At 39.6% G+C, this 22,711-nt stretch overlaps 1 protein-coding gene across 1 annotated transcript in view; it reads right to left on the reverse strand.

Annotated features, from left to right (window-relative positions):
• Window positions 1–22,346, reverse strand: part of LOC149828879 (zeta-carotene desaturase, chloroplastic/chromoplastic-like) — a 68,379-nt gene extending 46,033 nt beyond the window's left edge. Inside the window, exons 1-2 of the mRNA XM_090017777.1 lie at window positions 21,852–22,346; window positions 20,570–20,694 (exon numbers count right to left, since the gene is read on the reverse strand). Coding sequence (XP_089873903.1) covers window positions 20,570–20,694; window positions 21,852–22,002 — 276 coding nt within the window. The 5' untranslated portion in view covers window positions 22,003–22,346. The remainder of the gene's footprint in view (window positions 1–20,569; window positions 20,695–21,851) is intronic.
• Between the last annotated feature and the right edge of the window lie 365 nt (window positions 22,347–22,711).

A 22,711-nucleotide genomic window follows, 5' to 3' on the forward strand; every position in this document is an offset into this window, starting at 1 on the left:
TGACCCAACGACATTTTTGTTCAGTGGTCTAGGCACAATCTCCCATGTGCCACATTCATGTAAGGCCTCCATTTCTTCATTCATTGCTTCTACCCATCTTCTAGAGCTCGCAGCTTGATAGAACATAAGAGGCTCATCCTCTTTACTTATGGATGTCAAGAATAACTGAAAATCCATTGAAAAATTTTTATAACTTACCCACCTGTCAAGTGGATGTCGAATCCGTGAAGATCTTCTGATATCCATTTGCTGCGAAACGGATGATCCAGATGGATCCGTGTTCGAACAAGAAATGAATGAGGGCTCTTTCTCTCGCCGAGTGTACACAATTCCCTTATACCTTGTTGGCTCCAAGTCATATGTGACAGTTTCCTCCGTTTGAGTCTCATTGGCTGAATCCTCATGTGGCTCATTCTGACTGCAATTTTCTGGACATTCTACTGTACCATTGGAGAAGAGTTCTGAATTTAACCATGGGTAGTATACCTCAATGCTGGAGCTTGAGTTATCAGTATCCACCATAGTTGAATTATTATCCTGATCAGCAAAGTTCATTTCATCGAAAATAACATTCCTTGATACTTTGACACGCTTACTCAGGGGATCATAACACCTGTACCCTTTGTAATCTTCGGCATATCCTATAAACCTGCATTTCAAAGCTTTATCTTGGAACTTGTGCCTGAGTGAGCTATCAATGTGCACATAACAAACAGACCCAAACACACGTAATTCATGATAATCAGGTTGTATGCCAAAAAGAGAGAAGTATGGTGACTTATTTTCTAAGATATTCATGGGCAAGCGATTTATCACATGAACTGTGGAGTGGAAGGCCTCAGTCCATAATGATGTAGGGAGATTGCTCCCGTGCATCATGCTCATTGCAGTCTCAACAATATGTAGATGCTTCCTCTCAGCAATCCTATTTTGTTGAGGTGTATGAGGGCAAGACACTCTTCTCTTTATCCCATTATGTTGAAGAAAATTAACAAAATCACTCGAGGAGAATTCACCTCCTCCATCACACTGGAAATTAAGAATGTTGGTAGAGAAATGATTTTGAACGAAAGAGTGGAATTTCTGGAACAATCCAAAAACTTCTGATTTGTGCTTCATAAAGAATATCCAAGTATAACGTGAATAACTATCAACGAAAATAAGATAGTATTTACTGCCAGAAAAGGAAGTAATTGGAGCAGGACCCCAGACATCTGAACAAATGACCTCAAATGGCCTTGAAGTTCTTTTATTAATGGAAGCAAAAGGTAAGACATGACTCTTACATAGATGACAGCTAGAACATTTTGTATCAACGACTTCTGAACTCAGACTGGACTTAGGAATAAGATTATTCATGACAAGTTTTTCAATAAAATGGCGACCACAATGGTCAAGACGACTATGCCAAAGTCTTGGCTTATTACTTTCAGAAACATTAAATAAAAAATCAAAATCAAAAACTTGGTGAGGCTTCAAGGATGAATAGTTGGGATGAATGAAGGAAGGATCTTCTTGGAAGATATACATGTTGCCCCATCGTTTTCCTTCAGCGAATGTCCTCCTCGTGCGAAGATCCTTGACATAAACAGAAGAGGGAGTAAATTCAGCTGAAGCATTTGCATCATCAACAAGCTTTGAGACAGAAACAATGTTCTTTTGAATATTAGGAGCATGGATGACACTTGGAAGTTTAAGAGAGGACTTTGACATGTGTATAATGGCATTTCCAGTATGTGAGATGGCATGATGTGATCCATCCCCTGTGACAATGCTATTCTTTCCAACATAAGGTGTAAGAGTCAAGAGTTTACCTACATCACCTGTAACATGAGTAGCTGCTCCAGAGTCGACATACCAAGTTCCTTTGTCATTTTGTTTCATATTCAATCCTGCCAAGGCTGCCAACAACAACTCTTTTACTTCTCCATCCTTTCTAGCCTCTGCTTGTGGAGCTTTCCCTTTGTTTTGAGGATTAAACCAACAGTTCGCTTTAATGTGCCCTTTCTTGTTGCATAGGAAACAGGTGGGAATGGGTCTTTGTCCCTGAACATTGGGTGTTGGAAGTATGCCACGACCTCCATAGTTATTTCTCCCTTGTCCTCCTTTTCCTCGAAAAGAACTTCCTCTACCTCGACCATAACTCATTCCCATAGCCAACACATCTTGTGTTCCGGAATTCCCATGAAAGGCTTCAGAGGAACCTTTCAGATTCATCTCATATTGCAACAGTTTTGCACGCAGATCTTCGAACTTTGGAAGTTCTGGTAAGCATAGTAAGGTTGTCGTCATAACATGATAATCTGGCCCCAATCCACTCAAGGTTTGTTGTACTTTATCTTTTTCACTGACAAGACACCCAATAACCGCCAACTGATCTGTGATGCCTTTCATTTTATTCAGGTATTCCATAATAGACATGGAATCTTTCTTCAGCATTTGAAATTCTCGCTTAAGAAACATAATTCTTGCCTCAGAAATTTGTGAATATGTTTGAACTAACATATCCCACAGTTCCTTTGCCGAACAATCATCAGGAAGAGCAATAAGGACCTCCTGTGAAAAAGTTGAAGTGATATATGCCACTAGCGATTGATCTCTCTTCATCCAAGCAACATATTCTGGATTCCTGTGAAGAACAACAGATTGTTCGCCTTTATCGTCCACTTTTTCTTGCGAGAGAAATTCTGGAGGCGGTGGGACCGATCCATCCAGATGACCAGAAAGGTCCTGACTTTTTATAAACGGAATAATCTGTCTTTTCCAGGTCAAGAAATTACAGTTATTCAATTTTTCAGAGACTAGTTGACCAAGAAAACTTGAGGACAGGCATGATTGCCCGTGAGTAAATTCCATTTGATGAATATGCTTGAACTGACACTTAGGTATGAAGAACAAAGAACTCGGCTAATAGAAAAAGACAGATAAGATATGACAGATGGCTAACAATGATTAGCAGTGATTAGCAGAAAAAAAAAAAAAAAAACAGCAGAAAGGAAATCACAGATCAAGAGATTAAATGTAGGAAAAACAGCAGGAAAACAGCAGGGATTAAACCACGGATCGAAAGAGGATCGAATTTTCACAAAGGAAAGGGGGAACCTGATTTCACAAAGAAAGGTATAAGCACACTGATGAAAGAAATCACAGATTGATGTTGTGATTCTTTGAGATTCACGGCTGATGCTGTGGTTTTTCTTCACACAGATTTTCTTCACACAGATGCACGCTAGATATTTGAGGGTCACAGTACCACAAACACTGATGAAAGAAATCACAGATTGATGCTGTGATTCTTTGAGATTCACGGCTGATGCTGTGGTTTTTCTTCACACAGATTTTCTTCACAGAGATTTTCTTCACACAGATGCACGCTAGATATTTGAGGGTCACAATACCACACAGATTCACGCTGGGATTCACGGCTGAGTATTTGCTCCCAGATTTTTTTTTTTGGCTCACGCAGATTCACGGCTGGGATTTGCTCTGCTGACGCTGATGGATTCACGCTGGGATTTGCTCCCAGATTTTTGGCTCACGCAGACTCAGGCTGGGTTTTCTTCACGCAGACTAGGCTTTCACGCAGATTTAGGCTGGGTTTTCTTCACGCAGACTAGGCTTTCACGCAGATTCACGCAGATGGGCTTTCTTCACGCAGGCTGGGCTTTCTTTCTTCACGCAGGCTGGGCTTTCTTCACGCAGATCACGCTAGGCTCTGATACCATGAAAGAAGGAGACCCTAATCGATAGTGAGAGAAGAGAAGAGAGGGAGAGAGAGATTCCAGATGAAGGAGGGTTCAGTCAATCGTGACTGCCCTCTCATTCTATTTAAAATAAAATGTAAAACACTAGGGTACGAAAATACCCCTTTACAAAATGTTATTTTACAACACATGGACTGGATCTGGACCCGATCCATTACATAAATGGATCGGGTCAGACATACACAATGAAGATAACGATGCCTTCTTTTCACCTTCATCATTCTGCTTCAACTTTAACTCTGACAAGGCAGATATCAGCAAATCTTTAATCTCTCCACTGTCTCTGGTATTTGTGAACCTTCTCTTGATTTCTGTCTGTGGACTCTTTCCTTTATTCTCTGGATTATGCCAACAGTTCGCCTTGATATGTCCATTTTTGTTACAAAGGAAGCAAGTAGGGATGGATCTTGTTCCCTGCGCATGAGTAAACGTGTTTGGAGTGGGAAGCAAACCACGCCCTCCGTGTCCACTTCGCCCTTGTCCTCCTCGTCCTCTTCCTCTACCATAGGTCACTCCTGTAGAAAAAAACTTCTTGAGAATTTGAATGATTATGAGTTTCTTCAGAGAATCCCTTCAGAGTCATTTCATATTGAATCAATTTGGCTCGTAGCTCATCAAAGGTAGGAAGAACAGGGAGACACAATAGTGAAGTGACTATCATGTTGTAGTCAGATCTCAATCCACTCAGGGTTTGTTGCACCATGTCACTGTCACTAACGGCACACCCTATAACTACAAGTTGATCTGTAATGGTCTTCATCTTGTTCAAATATTCCATGATGGTCATGGAATCTTTCCTTAACAACTGAAATTCTCTCTTTAAAAAAACTACTCTTGCTTGAGAAACCTGCGAATACGTCTGAACCAGTCGTTCCCAGAGTTGTAGAGTTGTACAATTGTCAGGAATGGCAAGTAGGATCTCTTGAGACAGGGTGGATGTGATGTATGCAACAACTGATTGGTCTTTTCTTTCCCAATTGAGGAATTCAGCATTTTTGACATACACGATTGAACTCACTCCTTTGTCATCTTTTTCTTCTCTCGGGCTAAATTCTGGTGGAACTGAAGTGGTTCCATCCAAGTGACCTAAGAGGCCTTGACTCCTTATGAAAGGAATAATCTGCCTCTTCCAGATCAAGAAATTTGAGGTATTCAACTTCTCAGAAACAAGTTGGTTGAGAAAACTTGAGGAAAGATTTGATTGAGGATGGTAGGGATCCATAGAGAATAAGAATCAACAGACAAAAAATCAACCTTCTCCCAATACTCTTTTTTTTTTTTTTACTGTCAGAGAATCGTAGTCTCTTAAAATGAGAATATGAAGAAACTTTGGTCCTTTCTGGGCACCAAAAAAACGTAAAAAAAAAAAATCACACGTTAAGAAACTCCTCCTTTGACTGTTTCAGCAAAGGGAAATCAGGAATGATAAGATGCAGCAGAGCACAGGGAATCAAAGGGAAGCACTATAACATTCGAATATGCAGAGATATTTTGGAAAAGACAGAATGAAAGGGAAATCAAACGATTAATGAGAAAAAATTAACATTTTACGTGAATCAGTTCACGAATTCACGTGAAGAGACGTTAACTCACGATCTGGGAGAAGACCGATCCTTCACGTGAACCAGTTCACGTGAAGCGTAGTCAATCTACGATCTGGATTCACGTGGATAGGGGGCATGTGAATCACGGGTTCGCAAAAATGTAACTCACGTGAGGTGTGAGTACACAGGGAGGTTCAGAAAGGGGGAAAGAAAAGAGGCGAAAGGGAAAGAAGGACAGAAAGAGAGTGAGAAGGAGAAAACCTCAAATTTTTTATCGTGGTCACCTCTAGAAGGATCTAAGCTCTGATACCATGATAGAATTTCATCTGCACCTGCATTAAGAGAGAAAACAGAGAAAGAGAGGGAGAGAGAGAGAGAGACGAGAAGGGAAAACCAAAAGAGCCCTGCGGCTGTCACGATTTCTGTATATCAGAAATCGTGACCTAATGCATTGTATAAAAACCTTTTAAGTGTACATGGGTCGGGTCGGGTCTAATATAATATCCGAACCCAACCCAGAAGAAAAACATTTAAGTTTAAGTTTTACAATGAACTCGGGTCTGGTATAGGATTCAGACCCGAACCCGAAACAGTATACACTTTTTCAACTTAGAATACTTGTGCAAAATCACAAGAACACAAAATCATAAATGTGCAAATGCACTCATAAGATTCATAAACAAGAAAAGGTTGGGCAATAATCCCAAAACCCTTGATTTTTAATATACCTTAAAACATTTAAGGTTTTAAAACACCATATGTCCATCACATTTACATATAAGCATCCATAATATCAATGGCCACAAGAGAAAAAATGAGTGACACACTCATAATTAGAGATCATACAACAAATCATTTTAGAGTCCCAAGGTGCCCATAACTCACCTCAACAAACATCTCTAATATAACAATAATAAGGCCAAATAAAAGATGCATTAAATAACATGTGATGGACAAATATAAATGCCACAAAAAGGCAATAAACACTTAAGGAATCATTTTTCAAAGAAAAGAGGATCGATTAAAAAATTGAATCAAAAGGTCCAATAATCAATAATGTGCTTTATAACAACAATTTTGCATAAACACAAATTATGCTTAATCTTCAAACAAGTCATTTATACCAAAAAAGACTTATTAAGCAATAAACACAACATCATAAAGAATTCATCAAGACAATCAAGCTTTTAATCAAAGAAATCATAAGAACCGTAATGGTTCACAAAGAAGGCTTTAACACAATACTCAAGGAATGAATATTTAAAACACTTAAAAATATATAAATTTGGGATTAAATCCCATACAACAATTTAAAAAAAAAACCTTTGATTGTGATGAGATATGCGGAAACATTCAAAGTGCTAAAAGCACTTACAATGATTTAAAAAGGACTCAATATCTAAATTCATTATATTTTTCACAAAAATAAATGTGCATAAAGGCTCCATAATGCAAAAATGTCTACGAAGAGACAATACACATGTGAGCACAAAAGGCTTTATAAAAGATGTGCACGAAGGCACTCATACAATACTTGAACAAATAGACACCAAGGTGTAAACAAACATGCACTAAGGCATGTATTTCATAAAAAAGAGGGAATGCATACAAGCGCAAATATTTGAGAAACAAATGTGCACAAAACACAAAAATACACAAAAGTGAGCAAGTATGCACTTTATAAAAAGAGCAATGCTTGAAATTCTCAAACTTTAACAATTGCAATAAAGGACAAAGAAAACCATATTATGGTCAATGTAGGCATTTTTAAAAGATATTACTAAGAGGTTTCGAAACCTTATGAAAAATACAAACCAACAAGTTTATAAAGATGAAAAATGAAATCATTTATACCAAAAGGATGCAAAAGATGAACTATGCACTCTATGTAGTGTGAGAAATTCCTTTTAAAAAATCTTTCCTAATGGTTTATCATAAACACTTTTTCAAAAAAAGAAACATTGAAAAACTTTTAGGAGTTCTTATAAGTTATCATTAACAAGAACTACTTTAGGATTCAACAAAGATTTTTAGATGTGAGAGATTTTCATATAAGGATTATATCAAATTTTTCAAAAAATGCACTAAAATTCATAATCAAAAGAGGAACTCAAATCAAATTTGGGTTCATTATGAGAGTTAAGAAATTTTAAGCAAAGATCATTACTTTAGCAAGAAATCATATATATAATTTTAAAAATTAACTTATAGGTCAATCATGAGATAGTTATGTAAGAATTATAAATCTCACATAATTGAAGGTAATTTTAAAAACAAAACATAAATTGCTATTATATGCGATGAGTAGTTCGATAAACACAAATTATATATTTGAACAACAAACGAGTTTACCAAATTTGAGGGAGATAATTTTAAAATATACGAGCACACGAAATGTGAAAAGACATAATTCAACTATCATAACCATTAAACGAACAAACTATATGCAAGAAACATATTTTCAAATGCATAATATTTTAAGAAAAGGGATACATACCGAATAACTTCAAAGCAAAAAGGAAGATCAATGAATACTTCACCATTTCTTGAGCGACACGCTTTCCGTTGCACCAAAGGACAACCCCATCGTAACCTTGTTCTGATACCATGTTAGAAAGTGACTTGGAATACATTGGGTTCAATAATGAACCCATACTTATGCACGTGAAGTGCAAATATACCCATTAAAGGGAAACAACATAAGCACATAATGTGCTAACACATAAAACCCATAAAAAGGGAAAAATATGACATAAAGTCATAAGTTGCATATCATTGAAGAAAAATGGAGAAGGGGTAAAAACCCCATTACAATGGAGCATAAGCTCCCTCAAGAATACAAAAATACAAAGGGGAAATCCCCTATTTATAAGCATGAAAAGGGACCACCTTGGGGGCTCCCAAAGGGGACGTTGGAGAGCCCCCAACGGTCACATTTGTGACCGTTGGGGGCTCCCAACGTCACTTTTGGGAGGCCCCTAATGTGGTACGAAATCCAAAAATATAAAAAACAAAAAATAAAAATAAAACAAAAAATTACAATGCATATTCCAATTGGAATATGCGTAAAATGCTAATTTACAAGAATACCCTTGAGGGTATTTTAGGAAGATAAAATATATATATTTATATATATATATATATAAATAGAGATATGTATACATATATATATATATATGTATACGTATCTTTATATATATATATAAATATATATATGTACATTTAAGGATCAACATATTTTAACACGCTATCAGCACCCAGCACCTGCTCACCTGGCGCACCAGCTCAGCCCCATCCACTGAGCCCACCTACGCACCCCGCTGAGTCCGCTCCTCCTCTACGCAACACCCTGCCCGCTTGCACCCAGTATAGTACCAGCCTGCACCCACCAAACCCGATGCTTAGTTCAGTCCCAGCACCAGACCTGGTCCTGTCCTTAAAACCTAACCCGATTCACCTATTGGCTAACCAGACCACCTATTGGGTTCTCTCTCTCACTCGTTGACCCGGTTCTCTCTAACCATTCTCTTCGAGCAACTCGGTTTGGTCGCTGTCATCACGATCCGGTACCCCCGCGGTTCGACTCGATACACTTGAAAAACGCCGGAAATTCATCTTGGAGGAAAATTCCCCAGAGATATTTTGAAAATTTTCCATTTCTTTCTTACACGCTCTACGAGGTAGTTACTTATACCAAATGCTTGTAACTTTTAATATTGGAATACATTCTTTTGACGCATGTGTTAGTCTACGATTAAATTAATATTAATGTTGCATGTGTTCGTTTACAAGTGAATTATGTTTTAAATAGTTTTGCATGAGTTTCGCTATGATTAAATTATATTGTATCTCACATGCCTCGTATTTCGAGTAATTCATATGTTAATATAGCATATAAATCATATTTTGTTCGCACGCCTCATGATACGAGAAATATATATATTTTGATATTGCATGTATTCGGCATACATAAAATAATATTTTATTCACATACATCGCTTTCGACGATACTTTTGATATTGCTTTTCAACGATATTTTTTATATTACTTTTCGATGATATTTTTGATATCGCATGTATTTGTCATACATAAAATAATATTTTATTTACATGTATTGCTTTCGACGATACTTTTGATATTGCTTTCGACGATACTTTTGATATCGCTTTTAGACGATATTTTTTATATCGCTTTTCGACGATATTTTTTATATCGCTTTTCGATGATATTTTTGATATCGCATATATAAAATAATATTTTATTCACATACATCGCTTTCAATGAAACTTTTGATATCGCTTTTGACGATATTTTTTATATCGCTTTTCAACGATATTTGGATATCTCACGTGTTTTGCTTACGCATAAAAATAATTATTTATCACATGCATCGTTTTTCGTGAAAACCTTAGTTTCACATGTGTTTCGCTAGGCATAAAGCAATTGTTTATCACATACTTCATTTTCCGTAAAAAACACTGGTTTTGAATGAGTTTCGCTACCCATAAAGAAATTGTTTATCGCATGCATCAAATTACGATATTCGCATGCATCGCTTTACATACAAATTGATATTTGATTTGCATGCATCGATTTACGTGCAAAATGATATTTTGTATAGAATGAAGAGGTCAAGGAACCTTTTTGGGGCCCTAAGAGCTCAGTGGTGTTTGACTGTCATTGTTGAAAGTTTTTTGTCTGTACCTGTATTGAGAAAGAGAGAAGAGATAGAGAGGGAGAGAGAGAGAGAGGGAACCCAAAGATGTTGATTGCGGCTGTCACGATTTCTTCTTAATGAAATCGTGACCTAATAGTTGTATTAATACATTTAAGTGTACATTGTGGGTCGGGTCGGGTGTAATATCCGAACCCGAATACAAATAACAGGAATTAACTCGGGTTTGGTACAAGATCTAGACCCGAAACACTGTTCGAAACACTGTCCACCTTTTCACCCCCCCCCCCCCTCAAGTTGATCATGGTTATGGACCATGCACAACTTGCCTTTAAGCATCCAAAGGCGATCCTTTGTTAACCCCTTCGTGAATAGGTCTGCAACTTGTCTTTCAGTATTGACGAACTCAGGCTCAATCTCTTTTTCTTCAACTTTTTGTCTCACAAAGTGTTGGTCGATCTCAATGTGCTTAGCACGACTGTGATGTACTGGATTGAATGACATGTTTATAGCACTTTGGTTGTCACATAGCAAGATAGTGTGAGAGATCTTTTCTCCTACTTCAGTTAGTAGATGTCTGATTCATGTGACTTCGGCAGTAGCAGCAGCCATAGATCTATACTCAGCCTCAGTACTTGATCTAGCGATAGCTTTTTGTTTTCTACTGCTCCAAGAGACTAAATTTCTTCTAATGAAGGCACAATATCCTGATGTAGATCTTCGTTCATCAGGATCTCCTGCCCAGTCCGCATCACAATATACAGTGAGTCTATGCTCATCTTTGCCATATGGATGTGGTGAGTATGTCAATCCATCCCCAATAATCCCTTTCAGATATCTAAGGATCCTCTTGGCAGCTTCCATATGTCCAGTACGTGGCGCATGCATAAATTGAGACACTTGATTGACTGAATAAACGATATCAGGTCTGGTGAATGTGAGGTATTGTAACATTCTTATTATGCTTCGATATCTGGTGGGGTCATCACACAGATCTCCATCATGAGCACTAAGTTTTTGATGAAGCACACTCGGAGTTCCCAGAGGTTTGCAGTCTTTCATGCCTGCCTTGCTGAGAACATCTACGGTGTACTTGTGCTGAGTAAGTGTCAAGCCATGAGCCTGATTATCAACTTCTACACCAAGAAAATAGCGCAGAGCTCCAAGATCTTTCATTTTGAACTTCTGACCCAGTAAGCCTTTTATTTCTTGGATGTGAGCCGCAGAATTTCCTGTGATAACAATATCGTCGACATAAATTAATAACAGAGTGGTCACAGTCTGACTTCTGAAAATAAACAATGAGTGGTCCAGCATGGAACATGAAAATCCATGTTTCTGAATCTCTAGTGAGAAGCTATCAAACCAAGAGCGAGATGCTTGCTTCAGACCATAGATAGCTCTCTTTAGCCTACACACATGAGTTTTACATTTGTGTTCTTGATACCCAGGGGGTTGCTCCACGTACACTTCCTCCTTCAAGTCCCCATGCAAGAAAGCATTTTTTACATCAAGTTGGCTCAACTTCCATCCATGTTCAACAGCCAGAGAAATAATAATACAAATTATTCTCATTCTTACAACCGGACTAAAAGTCTCATCATAGTCTTGCCCTGCTTCTTGAGTGAATCATTTTGCCACGAGTCTTGCCTTGTATCGTTCAATGGTTCCATCTGGCTTGTACTTTATCTTGTAGACCCATTTACATCCGACAACATTTTTGTCAGGTGGTCTGGGAACAACTTCCCAGGTTCCACATTCATGCAAAGCTTGCATTTCATCATTCATGGCTTCTACTCACTTGGTAGAAGTGGCTGCCTGGTAGTACATAGTGGGCTCATCTTCCTTATTGAGCGCAGTTAAAAAGAGTTGAAGATCCAAAGAGAAGTTGTTATAGCTAACCCACCTGTCAATGGGATGTCGTATGCGGCTCAATTTTCTGACCTCAAGAGTGTGAGAAGTCAGATTACTGACTGAGACATGATCCGGATGACTTGATGTTGTTGGTCTCTATCTAGAGTAGACAATGCCTTTGTATCTGCCCGGTACTTTTTTTGAATTCTGTGGCCCCGTCTCAATGTTCTCATACATCTCTTTTTCTTGCTGCGCACAATCTGATGAACATGCTTCATTGGAACCAGCAAAAAGTTCTGAACTCAACCAAGGATAGTAAACTTCAGTTGGTATATTCGTTGCATCAACTTTGTCATCAAAATTTTGTTCATCAAAGACAACATTTATTGAGATTCTGATCCATTTGTTGGTGGGATCATAACACCTATATCCTTTGTAGTCATCTGCGTATCCCACAAACCTACACTTTTGGGTCTTGTCTTGAAACTTGTTTCTCAGAGACCGATCAATATGCACATAGCAAACACATCCAAAAACACGCAGATCATGATAACTAGGATGAGCTCCAAAGAGACAGTGATAAGGAGACTTAATTTTCCAGAACGACCATTGGCAATCTATTTATCACATGCACGACAGAATGAAAGGCTTTTGTCCATAAGTTGATGGGAAGATTGCTGTCATAAAGCATACTCATGGCATTTTCAACGATATGTCTATGTTTTCGTTCAGCAATCCCATTTTGTTGAGGAGTGTGAGGGCAGGACAGCTTTATTCCTATTCCGTTATTTCGAAGAAAAGAAATAAAATCACGGGATGAGAATTCCCCACCTCCATCACATTGAAAAAATTGAATGGACTCAGAAAATTGATTTTTTACCAAGGAAAGGAAATTTTGAAACAAAGAGAAGACTTCTGACTTATTTTTTTATGAAATATATACAAGTGTATCGAGAATAACTATCAACAAAGATTATATAATATCTGCTTCCAGACCCAAAGACGATTGGAGCGGGTCCCCACACATCAGAACAAATAATCTCAAAAGGTTTTGAAGCTCTCTTATTAATGGAATGGAAAGGCAATACATGACTCTTGTATGAAAGACAACTAAAATATTTATGACTGCTCTCATCCCCGTGAAGACTTTCTTTTGGAATGAGATTATTAGAAACAAGTTTCTCAATAAAATGACTCCCACAATGTCCTAACCTACTATGCCATAGGAATGACTTATTACATTCAGAGATATTAAAAACACTGGCAGAAGAGGATGAACACAACTCTAATGAAGGCTTCGAAATCAGGTGAGAAGGGCGAACATCATGACATGGAGCTTCTTCAAAGACATACATGTTGCCTCGTATCTTTCCTTCAGCGAATGTTTCCCTCATGCGTAGGTCCTTGACCTGCACAGAGAAGTGAGTGAATTCAACTGAAGCATTATTATCATCAATAAGTTTGGAGACAAAGACAATATTTTTCTTAATGTCAGGAGCATGAAGAACGTCAGAAAGAGCAAGAGTGGAATGTGACATGGGAATGACAGTCTTTCCAACATGAGAAACAGGATGATGGGATCCGTCTCCAGTGACAATCTTACTTTTTCCGAAATAAGGAATAGGGTTAGAAATTTTACCTGCATCACCGGTTACATGAGTTGCTGCCCATGAATCAACAAATCATGTGCCTTCATCACTTTGCTTCAATTTTAACTCTGACAAGGCAGATATCAGCAACTCTTTAATCTCTCCACTATCTTTGGTATTTGTGAGCTTTCTTTTGGTTTCTGTCTGTGGACCCTTCCCTTTATTCTCTGAATTATGCCAACAATTCGCCTTGATATGCCCCTTCTTGTTACAAAGGAAGCAAGTATGAATGGATCTTGGTCTCTGCGCATGAGTTAACATGTTTGGAGTGGGAAGCAAACCACGCCCTCCGTGTCCACTTCATCCTTGTCCTCCTCGTCCTCGTCCTCTACCATAAGTCACTCCTGTGATCAAAACTTCTTGAGTACTTAAATGATTATGAGTTTCTTCAGAGAATCCCTTCAGAGTCATTTCATACTGGATCAATTTGGCTCGTAGCTCATCGAAGGTAGGAAGAACAGGAAGGCACAATAGTGAAGTAACTATCATATTGTAGTCAGATCCCAATCCACTCAGAGTTTGTTGCACCATGTCATTATCATTAACGGCACAACCTATAACTGCAAGCTAGTCTGTGATGATCTTTATCTTGTTCAAATATTCCATGATGGTCATAGAATCTTTTCTTAGCAACTGAAATTCCCTTTTTAGAAAAACAACCCTTGCTTGAGAAACCTGCGAATATGTTTGAACCAGTCGTTCCCAGAGTTTTAGCGTTGTACAGTTGTCAGGAATAGCAACGAGAATCTCTTGAGACAGAGTTGAGGTGATGTATGCAACAACTGATTGATCTTTCATTTCCCAATTGAGAAATTCAACATTTTTTACATACACGATTGAACTCACCCCTTTATCATCTTTTTCTTCTCTCGGAACAAATTCTGGTGGGACTGAAGTGGTTCCATCCAGGTGACCTAAGAGGCCTTGACTCCTTATGAAAGGAATAATTTGTCTCTTCCAAATCTAGAAATTTGAAGTGTTTAACTTTTCAGAAACAAGCTGGTTGAGAAAACTTGAAGAAAGGTTTGATTGAGAGTGATAAGGATCCATTGAGAATAAGAATCAACAAGAGTATCCACAAAAATTTAACCCCCCCCTTTTTTTTCGGGAACAGAGGGTCGTAAATTGACAGAATCGGAGGATGCAGAAACGAAAGATGCAGGAACTGATGTTCAACTTGTGAAAACTGAGATTCAATGACGCGTGAAAAACACCTTTACAAGTTAAATATACCTCTCCCTTTTGACAAGTGTAGAAACGAGTAATCAAAGGACAGATTGCACAACAAAGCAATGAGAAATCATAGGAAAACTGAAAACTGTAGCATTCGAATAGGTAGATATAGATTTGAAAAGATAGGACAAGAAAAGATAGGACAAGAAGCAAAAGATGATCAAACACAAACACAAGATAAAACTGATTCTCGTGAATGGGTTCACGTGAAACGGTTCACTTGGAATCCCTTTCATGTGAATCGGTTCACTTGGAATGGGTTCACGTGGAATCCCTTTTTCGTGAATCGGTTCACTTGGAAACCTGTAGCCCCCCCCCCCTTTTACGATTTGGGTTCTCGTGAATGAATATCACGTGAATCACAGGTTGACAGTAGTAGTCTCACGCAAGATGTGAGAATGCAAGGAGCTTCAGAAAAGGGGAAGAAGAAAAAAAAATGAGGAAGGGGAGTATGAGAGGAACGAAGAACCTGGGATTTTCAGATCGTCAACTCTGCCGAAATTCCTTTTGGCCTTTAGAGGATCTAGGCTCTGATACCATGAAAGTTTTTCGTCTGTACCTGTATTGAGAAAGAGAGAAGAGATAGAGAGGGAGAGAGAGAGAGAGGGAACCCAAAGATGTCGATTGCGGCTGTCACGATTTCTTCTTAATGAAATCGTGACCTAATAGTTGTATTAATACATTTAAGTGTACATTGTGGGTCGGGTCGAGTCTGGTGTAATATCCGAACCCGGATACAAATAACAGGAATTAACTCGGGTCTGGTACAGAATCCAGACCCGAAACATTGTTCGAAACACTATCCACCTTTTCAATTGTACTATAAAACGTCAAGACATGCTTATACATTCTGAGTATGGCTTTTGACTGTCATTGTATTGTAAGACGTCAAGACACGCCTGTACTTTATGAGTACAGGTACAACGTGAGCCAAGACGCCCAGAGCGCCCGTCACAGGGCGATAGAGATCGACGCCCTCAGCAGGTCACGAGGCACATGCTGATGATAATAGTCAACGGAGAGTTTTATGAACAACAGAACCCACTGACTCTGCAGGGTGTCGAGACCTTAATAATCATTTTGAAGAAGGCTTTGTGGCATCTCCTGTGGGTGGTTCCTATAAAGAACTCTACAGGATAGAATTCTACTTCAAGTCTTTCTAGTCACAAGCGGCTTCCGAGTGAATTTATTGACCAAAGAGTTAGTATTGTGACATCTGAGCTTTTGGCACAGTTGCAAGATTGGAGTAGCAGGCGGCAGTTTATATTACCTGATGATTTTCATGCTCATGAAGCAATCAGCGAAAATTTTTGTTCTCAGATTGTAATTGAAAATACGAGAGCCAATAACATATTAAAGCAATCTCCTTTTCTGAAGCCATTTACAAGTAGAGTCAGAATTTACACTTCACAGTTGGGAGCTATACAACAGTCAAATGGGGCTCATGTTGTTTTCACTAGACACCGATTGAGAATAAGACGTGATCGAATTGTTGAAGATGCATTTAGTCAGTTGAGCCTGTTGTCTGAACATGATTTTAAGGGAATGATCCGGGTGACATTTGTCAAGGAATTTGGAGTCGAGGAGGCTGGTATAGATGGAGGAGGGTTTTGTAAGGACTTTACGGAAAACATAGTCGTCAGAGCCGACTTCTTCCCAACCAGAGGAGAATGATGCAGAGCAGGACCGAACGTCCCAGATCCAGCAGGAAATAGGAGTTGTCTCGAGTCCAAGGCCAGACCCGAGATTTGGATCCAATTGCAGCATGAAGAATGATCCGGGTCCCGGATTGGACCCGAGACCCGGATCCACCAGCAGTTATAAAAACCCTCTCCTAGGGTTTCGTGGGGAGTTTTTGAAGTTTCAAAATACCGTCTTTACTATTATCTTCCTGCAATTTTTTGGTTTTCCCTCTTTTACTGTCATTGCTTCCTTTTCTTTCCTATCGTTTAATATTCCCATGGCTTGTTTCAGTCTCATGTCAGTTTGCAGCCTTTTGTGTACTGTCATTTATGTTCTTTGTTTTCTTCCTATCATGCTACTTTCATTGTTTTGGGTTTAAATTGTCTGAATAAAATCAAACACTGTGTATCACACGATTTTATTTGTTGCTCTTTTTTTTCCTGCCATCGCATGACCGTGGAGTTGTGCCCTTCACTGTTGCATCACAGTGATCGGAACATCAGCACCCCAGGAACATCAGCTCCCCACGCTGCCCTATTTGCTGCACCCAAGTGCATCCCCGAGTCTGATCTCCACACTGCGTCAAAGAGTGTCCACAACCACATTAACATGAAGCACCAACGTCAACCCATAGCGTGATAGCGTCGGTTCACTCGCTGATCAAGGAGCAATCACGACGTCAATTTTTTCGTGAAGACTTCTGGTTGCCCCACTGCATCAAAATGGTATCAGAGCCCAGCCCCTCCTCCTTCGTCAACAGCATGACGCAAGAAGCGAAGAACGGTCCTATGAGCGGAAATGCACGAGAGGAGATCATGAAGCGGCTATTGAACAAGTTGACGGAGATGCAGGAAGATATGTCATGCCTAGAAAAGGAGGTAGTCGGTCTGTCGAAGCGCATGGATGGGGTCGAAGCACGGATGAATATGCTTGAATCCAAGGTGGATGCGCACGCAGTGCAATTGAATCAGTTAGGCACGCGCGCGATTAACCTTGTTGATACTATTGTCGTCGATCTAGCCCCGATGATGCTCCAGCACACGGCGCGACGAGAAGGCGTTGAGGAAACCTTGCACAGGGATGCAGGTTGCGGCAGTTCTCCCTATCTGGTACCTTCCCTCCATCTCGAATCAGCAGCGACCCCGAGTCGCCCATGTCCGGGACTCTCCAACCGAACCGCCAAGGGACTCAGCGGGTCCCGGCGACTGCGTCGCAGGTCGGGCCTGAGTTGCAGGACCACAATGTTACGTTGGGTCCTGTCCTAGGCATGGGCTCGTGACCTCGCACCATGGGGATCGCGCCATAGTGTGGGTTAGACCTGCGGGGCCCCGACGTCCCACTAGGCCTTGCTGGGAACCCGGGTGCCTCTGTCTGACCCGAGAAGGCAGTAACCTTCCCCTTTGAACTTGTGCGTGGGAGCCATAAGGCGGCACACCCACGAGTGGGAGCAGGGGGACCCGGGTGGATGGGTTTGGATGCAATTGTGGCTGTTAATGTTCATCTTGGCGGCATTCAAGAAATCTCTTTAGTATTTAATCAAGCTTCAGTACAGCGTGGCATGTTCAGGGTTGAGCATATCAGAAGTTATAAATCTGAAATTGACGTTGTGAAGGAGACAGGGGAGCATTGCAAAATGAAAGGGGCGGTAGATTTTGGAAAAACGCTATGTGGGTATGGTAGGGTGGTCAGCCTTGATGATGATGGATTCCCATTTATTGGTGCCAACTTGCAAGCTGGAGATGTGGTCATTGGTAAGTTTGCAGAGTCAGGAGCAGATCACAATTTTAAATGGAAGCGCCTATCTTCGGTGTCTGATCTATATGCTTACTGTGGAGAAGATCAGTTGTCGGAGCCGACTTCTTCCCAACCCGGGGAGAATGATGCAGAGCAGGCCCAAAATAATGATGCAGAGCACGTTCCAGATCCAGCAGCAGGCAAAGTTCGTCTCGGGTCCGGGTCCCGACCTGAGACCCGGATCCAGCCAAACCCTTTTAAATAACCCAACTTAGGGTTGCGTGCAGTAGTGAAGAAAAAAAAAATAATACTCAGATTGCAGCAGCCATTTTTTTTCAACAGCTTTCTTTTTGCTATTATTTTGGGTTTTCCCTTTTACAGCCTCACGCCCATTGCTGTCAGACTTTTTTTATTCTTTCTCCTTTCTAATCATTGCCATTCTTTTTTGTCTATTAGTTAATGGTTGTTTTCCCTGTAAGCACTGTCAGTCCTTTATTTCTTTTTGTCAGTACTTCCTTTCTTCATTATTGTTTATCATTTCCATTGTTTCTTTTCTGTTTCACGTCAGTTTTTTTTACAGCTTTTCTCTCCATTGTTTATTTCAGCCTACTGGTATTATATTATTTCAACTTAGTGCTATTGTTTGTTAGTTCTACGTTTTCTTGTTTTTCTATTAGTGTCGTCGTTTCTTTCTGCCCATTGTAAGCGCCATCAGTTTCTCAATTAAATCTACTGCTCGAATCTGATGAACCGAGCCCTCTGTTGCTTCATTTGTCAATGCAATATTGAGTTCACCTGATCGTAACTGAGGAGCGTCTGCAACGTAAATCCAGCCATTGGAGACGCCGATCCTACTGCTGTGTTAATAGCCCTCAGTGTCGGCATCCACACGTCAACGTCAGATCTGTTACGCGGTTGGTTCGCTTTTCGGTCACTGCGTTGGAGAGCAGCGACATTAGCACCCGTTATCGCGAAAACATCGTGCCCTCACTGCATCATCCTCCATGTGCACTTGATAGGTATTCACAAAACCAAAATCTAGGAGAAACCACTATTAGAATATCCAATAGAACCTCTAGACTTCCTGAGAGGTTTATGTCCGAGACTTTTCCCTGAGATATAGGGTTTGCCTTATGTCTCATTTCATGAACCCTTGGAATACAATGAAGCTAAAGAAATTCCTGAATGGATTGATGCAGGGCCAAAACCTAGGAAATCCAATCATTACCCATAATAAAAAAGACCATAGGTTGTAGCTGGGTCTATAAAATCAAAACAAAAAGGCAATTTAAAAAGATATAATGTTAGGCTAGTGGCCAAAGGTTATTCCCAAAAGTATGGGATAAACTATGAAGAGACATTTGCACCCGTAGCTCGTATGACTAGTGTTAGAACTCTCGTTGCCTTAGTATCCATTAGGCAATGGTCTATTTACCAACTTGATGTCAAAAATATCTTTTTTGAATGGTGGCTTAAATGAAAAAGTGTACATGAATCCTCCTCCTAATCATGAGATCAAGAGAGGAAAAGTTCTTCAGTTAAAAAAAACTTTGTATAGGCTTAAAGAAGTCCCCAAAGCTTGGTATAATAGGTTTAACAATGTTAAACTTGGGTTATAAATCTTGTTATACTAACAATGATATTTTTGTCAAAGATATAGGCACTGACATTATTGTTCTTCTATTATATATTGATGATATGATCATTACACGGAATGACAAAAAGGGAGTTAGTAAAATTAAAAATATTCTTAAAAATATTTTGATGTTTAACCCTGGTTTTCTAAGATATTTCATAGGTATCGAAGTGGCTTACTCACCTAGAGGAGATATCCTATTGAAAATGAGGTTGATTGCAGATAATATTGTCAAATCTAGAATTTTTTATGATAAGAAGGTTGACACGCCGGAAGTTGTAAACGCAAAATTAAGATTGGAAGATGGAACTCTTCTTGAAGATCTAGCTTCATACCGACAACTAATTGGATCATTGACCTACTTATCAATTACGCATTCAGCTAGTCAGTTTCAGTACAATAGAAGGAATTCACAACTCTTTTAAAATCCATTTTGTTTCAAATCCAGTTTTTGTATTTTTCTGTACTCCTTGCAAATCCCTCCGACACTGGTTCTCAAACTGAGCCTAAGGACATTTAAGGCTCATTTGATGGCGCCAAAAAATTCTCCATAAGGAGAAACTTTTGTTTTTTGTGAACCCCGAATTCGCCATCTAGCGCATCAAAAGGTCCTCAGCTTTTTCCACCGTTTTGGGGGTGTTTATCCTAAAAAAACCAAGATAAAAAGTCTGTGTACCCCATTTTTTATCAAAGCGCCCTTAAAATTCAAAGATACAAAGAAAAACACAACCCATTAACCACATCAAATTAATAATTGTACACGGCAAAAGACATCTGTAATAGAATCATGTACCAACCTCATGGCCTTGATCCAAAAGCTCCACTGCAGTTGACATCCCAGCAAGCCCGGCTCCAATGATAGCTACTTTAAGCTTAGGTCCTCTGTAGGGTTCTGGCTCTGGCGGAAACAAACCTTTTGGAGCTGCCAAATAAATCATAAACCAAGATAAGCGTACGAATTCTGGTTGTTAACATCATTAAGTTTGAAAGAAATCTACATAATGTCCAATTCATATCATGGTTGGCATTATCAATACCTGCAGTTCGGGCTGGTAAAACGAACAGAGCAGCTCGTGACTCGGCTCGGTTTGGCTCTTCAAGTCGTGATAGGTTAGTATAGTTGGCGAGCCGAGCCAGGAGCAGCTCGTTTAGCTTAAACCAGTCGAGCCCCAACATAAGTTGTGTGCTCAGCTCGGCTCAGCTCGACAGTGCTCGTATAGATAAAATATATACTTTTGTAGATAATATATATTTTGTGTAATATATAAAAAAAAAAGAATGCATAAAATATATATAAAAAAGGATGAATGAAAAACATATACATAAAATAAGGACTATTAAAGTGTAATTTATAAAAAGTTATATATTTTAAAGTATAATATATAAAAATGTATATACTATGTATAAATAACATGAAATGTTTTTACACTAGCCAGCTCATGTTGGGCTCGGCTCGGACGAGCCACAAGCTCAATCCACGAATAAACTAGCCGAGCTCGAACATGCCCTGTTGAGTTCGTTCGGCTTGTTTACCAGGCCTATCTGCAGTTCCTCAGAAGCACAAATTCCGATAATAATCAGTTTTCTAAAAAAAAGAAAAAAAATAGAAGAATAAATGCAATTTTGAGAAATAGAAAGTCTATAAACTAGCAAAAGACGGAGAAGAAAAGAAAATGGCATCGGCGCTCGCTAAATTAATACAAGCAAGAAATATAAAAAATTACATCAATGATTAAGAAAACAATTTTATTTAAATTGTCTATTTCTAGAAACATGAAATTACTGTCAGTGTATGATGTTCTCAAAATATTGGAGACTTAGGTTGAAAACGCCGATATTCTTAAAATATTCCGACAAAATAATCAAGACCAACTTGAACTTCCATGTCATGTTCCAACGAACAAACGAAGAAGCAAATTACACCATGCTATCGCCAAAAGCTTATCCCAATTCGAACTCCAAACCGTCAAACAAAGAAATTCAAATGAGTCGCCAACCCCAAGTCACGCTCGCCCAAATAAAACGTAACAAGAAACTGGAAGAAACACATGTCCAAAACCTAAGAGAAGAGGCCGATACCATTGACGCCCATATCCGAGACTTTCGTATCCAACTCACACCGTACTCTCGACTTCCCTCCGCGGAGGCACCTCACCCGAGACCCAAAGTTCTCGCCGCAAAATCCGCTCCTCTTTGCGCTGAATGCCGTGGGAATCGATGCGCAAGCCATCGGAAACCTGAAGCGAGCAAATTCTCCACAAGAATCGAACCTACCGTTCCAGAACTCTCAGATTCTCCGCAAGAACACAATCTAGGGTTTCAGAAACTCCATGAATCCGCAGTTTTCCCCTTCAACGTCTTCCTTCAAACGGAGTGAAGAGAAGCCAGGAGAAGCGGAGTACTCTCTCTCTCTCTCTCTATAGGGGGGATTTGCGATAGCTTTCGTCTCCACTGAGACGGGAATCTCCTCTGCAAAAGAGCACGAAATTCTCCTTCTCACCCTCTCCCCCAATAAAAAAAACTTCAGTGTGGCGCCATCTTCTTCCTCCGTGGGAGACTCCTATCTCTTAAGTAAAATTACCTTATTGCTCTTACTCATTTACCGAATTGTTGTTTTGTCATTTGGATCCAGGGATGGAAGTGGTCTGAATTTGTGTCTTGATTCAAACGGATCCAATTCGGGGTGGGAACCTGCTAGATCCGAATTATATGCACCAAATCCGGGTCCCCACTCCCAGTCTCCCTCTAATGAATATGGTGTCAGATTTTATTCGGGTCCGGATCAAAACTTCAATCTGATTGCATCGGGCCTAGGCTTAGTTCGACATCAGACGCATTCATCCAATGGTATTCTCGTTGACGGATCCTAACAACAGCATGTGTTTTTTTTTAAATGATTTGAGCTATTTTTTCAATAAACTCAACTATTTGATCATCCC

Source organism: Nuphar pumila, chromosome 9 (assembly GCF_984573655.1).
Source record: "Nuphar pumila chromosome 9, dmNupPumi1.hap1.1, whole genome shotgun sequence".
NCBI lineage: Eukaryota > Viridiplantae > Streptophyta > Magnoliopsida > Nymphaeales > Nymphaeaceae > Nuphar > Nuphar pumila.